This window comes from Cupressus sempervirens, chromosome 3, assembly GCF_028749045.1.
Source record: "Cupressus sempervirens isolate cs-2001-9-10 chromosome 3, ASM2874904v1, whole genome shotgun sequence".
Classification (NCBI taxonomy): domain Eukaryota; kingdom Viridiplantae; phylum Streptophyta; class Pinopsida; order Cupressales; family Cupressaceae; genus Cupressus; species Cupressus sempervirens.
The window spans coordinates 652,127,960-652,134,523 of NC_143120.1; the positions used below are offsets into that span (position 1 = coordinate 652,127,960).

General features: G+C 34.9%; 1 protein-coding gene across 1 annotated transcript; it reads left to right on the forward strand.

The window, feature by feature from the left end:
- The first annotated feature begins 1,125 nt into the window (after nt 1-1,125).
- Nucleotides 1,126-3,346, forward strand: LOC149568381 (uncharacterized). Its single transcript, XM_089817553.1, has 2 exons — nt 1,126-3,125; nt 3,227-3,346. The coding sequence occupies exons 1-2, from the start codon at nt 1,260-1,262 to the stop codon at nt 3,233-3,235; spliced, it is 1,875 nt and encodes a 624-aa protein (XP_089673679.1). The 5' UTR covers nt 1,126-1,259; the 3' UTR covers nt 3,236-3,346.
- Nucleotides 3,347-6,564: the final 3,218 nt, after the last annotated feature.

Consider the following 6,564-nt stretch of genomic DNA (forward strand, 5'->3'; position numbering starts at 1 on the left):
TCGGAGGGAAACGTAAAAATAGAAAGAGAAAATCGGAGGGAAATATAAAATAGAGGGAAGAAAAACTATGAAGACACCTGGTCTTTTTTTCAGTGTGTAGTTGTTGCTTAACTTCAGCCCCACCTATTTTCAACAACTTTATTTGTAATTGTTAAGCAGCTGCTGCTCCATGAAAATAGGAGAAGATTAGAAATTATCCTCTTCTAGCTAATTAACAATTTGCATGGGGACACTTTTATGCTTATTTTTAAGCACAAAACAAGCATAAGCAGCCGCATGGGGACATGGGGTTACACCATGTTCTCATGCCACTGCTCAGCTTATTTTAGTTAGCAATGGCTACTCAACTTTTATAGGAGAAATTTGTGGAGCTAAGCACTGGCCTCATGCAATTGCTTATTTTACTACTGATTTTTAACCAGTAATTTTTATTAATTTTAAAATAAAAAATCTAAACTAATTATTTTGATAGTTCAAAAAGGAGGAAAAGAATTTTATGAAGACACATGGCAGTTTTTTCAATAAGTAGTGACTGCCTATTTTCAGCCCCCCACATTTTTCCCCACTTTATTTCACTGGCTACAAAATAGCTGCTCCACTTTAAAAGGAGAAGATTCTATATTCTCCGTTTTTTAACAATTCTAGTGTCTCATGAGAACATAGAACTGCTTAGTTTTAAGCAGAAAACACTAATAAGCAAGAACATGGTGTTACACCCAACATGCGGGCCAAGTTTAGCAATATTTTCCACCAACTTATTATTCAGGGTTCTCATACTATACACGCAATTCCAAATTTTGTGGATCAATCTGGGAAAAAAATAATTTATTCTTTCACCGAAACAAACTTTTCACCATGAGCTAACAGGTCCCCTTAACAATGCATAAGATTCTCATACCATACACGCAATTCCAAATTTTGTGGACCAACCTTGGGAAGAAAAAATTATTCCTTACCGAAACAATTTGGGCTTAATGATGAATCCACCACGCACTTAACCATTATACAAATGATTGAATCCGAATTTACCATTTGCAGACAAGCAGATTATTTGCGACTCCTGCATATAAAATAATATTTCCTCTTGTGTCACATGCCTTGTTTCTTCCATCATTAATCATATTTTGCTGGGTATTCAATTTTCAAACAAAGAAAATAAAAAATCAGTCTTTGATCTACACGGAATTCTTACGGTGGTTTGTGTGGACTCATATAAAGAGAATCTACGGTCAGTTAAAGAAGTGTTTAAGTCGGTATCAATGTTATTAGGTCTTGTTTATTTTACTACTCTTATAATAATTGATGCATGTATGGCAATAGCTGGTAAACCAAAAAAAAATTGGATTCCTGCCAAATCTCTGGTAATCAGTGCTTTGACTATCCAGATTCTTTCTTATCTGGAAATGAAGATAACTTTTGGAGGGCAAGAAGGTGTGTTTGTGGGCGAATCAGCAAGAGTTGTAACGTGTGTGTTGATTGGCTATTTCATGCCAGGGATGGCACGTGCAGGAGCTGTATCTGATTGGCACACGGTTGCAGCACTGGTTCTCAGTTTATTTACAACTGAGTTCTACTACTTGGATTTTGTCTTCCACAATAAGATTTGTAATTACAAGTTTGAAGTTTACAGGTTGGTAACCAATGGGGTAATAATGGTGTCAAATATATTGATGCTTTTATTTTCAATCTGTGCAATTTTAGCTGGTAAAACGATTCGTGCTATGCTGGCACAAAAAATCAGTGCAATTCAATGGGAGAAGAAGAAGAAAACACAGTTGGATTCGTGGGCAAAATTTGAAGGTGAGATTATGGAATCTTGGTTTTTGAGTCATGTTTGTCACCCTCAATATGTGATTGCAAGGTCAGTCTTGAGTTCAGCTGTTGGACTGCTGGTCTTAATTTGCATAGCTTTCTTGACCGGTTTGCAGATTTGTGATTTTATTATAATGCCTTATTTACTCATCAAACACAATGTACTTTCAAGGGTCACATGGGCTCTTGAGTGGGCATTCATTGCAATAGGAGGGACAGTCATCTTTTGCAGATGGTTCATGGCGGTAGTCTATTTTTCAATATTCTCTCTTGAAAATGTGAAGCTCAGACTTTTTGTGGAGGACTTTTGGACTAGAAGTATCTCAGAGCTGTTTCAAATGTATAATCTTCACAGATGGCGTCTGCAAGAGAAATCAAAAGCTGGAATATTTAAAGAGCTGGCGCTTCGGGTGGTGACAACAATGAAGATACATTACTTGCTTTATTTCCTCAAGGATCTCCAGATTTTTCTCATCTGCTTTAGCAAATGCTGTTTGTTCATGTCTGAGTTGCTCTTCAGCTTCAAGTCTGTGTGTTTGTGTTACTGTCTGCCATCTCAGTCTCAAGGGGAATTTGAAGAATACAAGGAAATATTGGAGAAAGTGTGTATGCCTGGAGAAAACCCTCAAAGGCTGTGGATGGCCAATAAGAAATCTTTGAAGCAAGCGAAGATCCAATTCAATGAGAACAAAAAGAAAGGCTACAACTGTGAGAAGCTCTTCGAATTCACTATGCATTATCTGGAATCCAGTGGTGATGGAAGATTTGTAAATCAGCTTGAAAGCTTGCCGCTTGTTGTAAATCACTTTCCTTCATTGGAAGAAAACTGTATGAGGATGACAGCACTTTCATTGTTGAATGTGATTGTCAACCTCTTGCCTTTGCACCATGATGTGGATATGATGAACAAATGTCTTGAAGCTTACCGTCAATCTTGGGACCTTGTGTCTTTTGTGGACAACTCTGATCTTCAATGCCCTGCAACAATTGACATGGTTAAAGTTATCGACAATGAAAATGACCCAGTAGATGTGGCTGTCTGCATTGAATTCCAAATGTTGTTAAAACTACACAAGGAAAAAAGTAATTACTTAGAGAATTTTCCCAAATTGTCAGCACATGAGGTGACACATGCTAGGGCCTTTGAAATTATAAATGACATACTGAAAGAAGCTGAGGAGCACCTCAAATCACAGAAGCTGATAGTAGTAAGAAAAGAAGAGCAAGATGGGGGTGAGGAGCAAAGTAATGTGGAAGAATTCTATGATTCAAGGGATTGGAATGCAATAGCAGGCAGTTACAGCAAATATAGGGTGTGTAAGATGATTCTCAGCCATGAATTCAATGATGTAACTGAGTTGATGGAATATTTGTATGGGTCCTTAGTAGATGTAATTGTGTCTTCCCTGTTCAGGTTACCTAATTTGCTGGTACAGAGATGCAGAGAGTGGGCTGTAAAGTTTGAAGAGGAGAAGATTTGGGATGCCATGGACATAGCTGGACAGGTGGTGGGAGTGATGCACCAAAAGTGCAAAATGGAACTCTCCTCTCACATGGAACCCTCTAGAGCCAACGTTTCTCAACTAGATGTTTAATCAAATTCAAATCGGATGGCTTAAACACTATACACTAAGCTTCCTTCCAAGACTAAAAGTATTAAATAGTCAAAGTTGACTTACTTCTCCTAAGCTTAATTTTCTCTTTAGTATGTAATGTTTGAGAGTGTTGATATTAGAGTGATTTCCATCATGACTTCTTAAATTATCATAATGAAAATACATACATGTAGAAGAGATCATGCACACTCATCCAAAATTCTTAGTTTTAACGATCTGTTTTTGTCTAGTCCTCATGCAAGTGAGATAAATTAGATATCTTAAGAGTTCTCCTCATACAAATGGGAGAAATTAAAAATGCAAACTTTTTCTGAGGCTTGGATCTGAGTTCTTCATGTAAATAAACCTTCTTGATATGTAATCTTCCTCCTTTAAACTTGGCAGTAAAAGTTCGCCTTGCAAAATGACCATCGTCTGATCTTATCGATCTCCCTTCTATTGTTTGTATAAATGTATTCGTATATTTTGTAAGTGACCTTTTAATTTGTTTGTCTATGTATAAGAAACTATGATAAAACAAGAGCTGCAGGGCAGCGTAGTTCCTGCCAAGCACAAGCAGGGTGGTTTTGGGTTGGAAGAAAAAAATTGTAGAACTTGATGAAACTAAAGAAGAGTGGGCTAAACAAATGCCTTTTATTAAAATCTATGACTTGCCAATTCCATTATGGACTATAAAGCATTGCAATTGTGGCATATGATTTGATAAGCTCTCTCAAATATTGAAACAGTTCTTACAAAGACAGATTGCCAACGATGGCCCGTCGATCCCAAATAGATCAACTTGAGCATCCATATTTGATTATCTTAGGGGCACGGTTTCTGCCATTGAGAAAAGTGGAAGTGCAGTGTTGCAAAACATTTGGACCTTATGGCCTAAGATAAGGTTGTAAAGTTCCAAACATATTAGACCAGTGGCTTTAGTTGTTGTTCCAGCTATATCTATTGCAGATATAACCCTCAATAAATTTTGTAGTGAGATTAATTATCCAATACTAGACCCTGTAAATTAGTTTTTGTAAGATTACTTAAACAACTAAAATATATTTATGTTCTGAGATTACTTGTGAGAAGAGCATCATATGTGAACTTCTACCAATATCCATGAAAGCGAAAATCAAACTAAGAAACATCTGTTTGAAATTACTGGATATTGGCCAAAGTGCTTTCAAGTATTAGGATCCAATAAATAGAGTAGCATGAGATCACACAATTAATGATTAAAAGAAGATGACCAGAATGGTTTATTGTTTGTTAAAAATTAAAGTATTTCTATTTAATCAAGCCATTTCTTCTTTAAGAATGTAAACTATAGGACAAACTGATTTCAGTTGAAGCAATCATGCACAAGCGATGTGTTCAGAGCCGTAAATTAATATTTTTGCAAATCTTTTGGAGAAGGCAGATGAAAATTATAGATGCATTTAGTAATCGATGTTTCTGATGTATGTTTATGGTATTTGAATCTTTTGATTTTCTGAAGGTTCTATTGAATACTTACATTTGCCAATTTGGTATCTTTTTCTGCAGTCAAAACAGTTTTTTCATCTCTCCCAGAACAGGGACTGGAATTTGCAGGTTGTGTCAGACGATTTTGGTTGGGCTAATTACTTGAATTTTTGGACATATTTTTTTATTTGTGATAGAAATTGAGAATAAAATAAAAGATAATAATTATAATTTTGACAAAGATCTTTTGTATTTTGGGATTTGCATTTTCCATAAATTGTTTAGGCATGATTTCATTATATTTGTTATACTAATTAGCGGACTTATAATAAAGTTTTCTTCCACATAGGCTTCAATCTAAGTCTTTCTTATACATCAAAAACATAATCAGCACTCAAAACATGAAAAAATATATATATAATAAGAAGTATGCTTTTTTGTTATAATTATTTTGTAATTCTAAGCAATGCAATAAATCCAAACACATTGAAAATCTAGGGAATGACTCTAAAATGGAAACTGCCTTTCATCATTGTACGAAACTTTATTTTCAATTATTAACATACTAGCACTTGCACCTTTGAAGGGTGCAAGGATAATGCTGATAGTTTGATATATAAGTAGAATAATTTTTCAGTAACCCTGTTTCAATGATTATAACTATATGGAAATTGAAAATCATTACTACCCAAATGCCGTCTTAATATAAAAAGTATATGTATCATCCAAAATTTGATAATATACATCACTATAATCAGAATTACTCAAACAACCAATAGATCGTATGGAGTCAAGATATTTTAAGTCATTCTAATGAACCAAATGAGGTTTACTCAAACAGTCAATATATTATCTTGGAGTTGCTAGTAAGTCACCCTAATCAGGCTTAATCAGACTTATATGTGGAGAGGAGCTCATCATCAAGTTTTCAAGATATATCACACAGATGAGTCAAATCTTTGTTACACAAATCCGATCGATCTATATATAAAATGAATAATTGAAATTGAAACCAATAGTGTAGACGACCTATATAGTTCTTGAACTAATATACAATAATAAATACCATTACCAAACAGTGTGAGATCTCCATCCTGCATTACACAAATAACTTGTCCAAAGGGCTGCATTACACAAATAACTGTATAGATGTTATATATATGCCTTGTTGCAATTTACAAGCTGAGAAAATTTATAAGTAAGGTGCCCTACTTGTAAGGCCAGAAACTCTGGCCTTTTTTGCTCCCCTTTAAATATATCAACAGGGACAATTTGAAATTGAATATCTTTCTCTATCGGGCATGCAAGCACCATTCTGCTGCAGGAAGCATATGCTGGTCCAAACAGCTTGATAGCCATTTTTCCTTTCTTCTTTGATCCCAGATCTGCTGTGCATTTGAAAGAGTTGTGATGGGAGATGTATTTGTAGAAGAAAATCTTTCAATGTGCATTTACTAATCTAAGATCAATACCGTTGGTACAATTCGGCTTCTCCCACTAAAAATTCCACATGGGGAGGAGGGAAGCGGGCTCCCTTAATCTACTAGGAAAATTATATTAACAGATTAATATATTCATCCAAAATAACATGAAACAGAATAATTAAAAGATCAAAATATTCATCCAAAATAACATGAAACAGAATACTTAAACAGATCAAAATATTCATCCAAAATGCCTATAAATAAAA

What these genes read in the sequence shown, in the direction of transcription:
- LOC149568381 (XM_089817553.1), top strand. Translation starts at nt 1,260, where the DNA reads ATGTTATTAGGTCTTGTTTATTTTACTACTCTTATAATAATTGATGCA.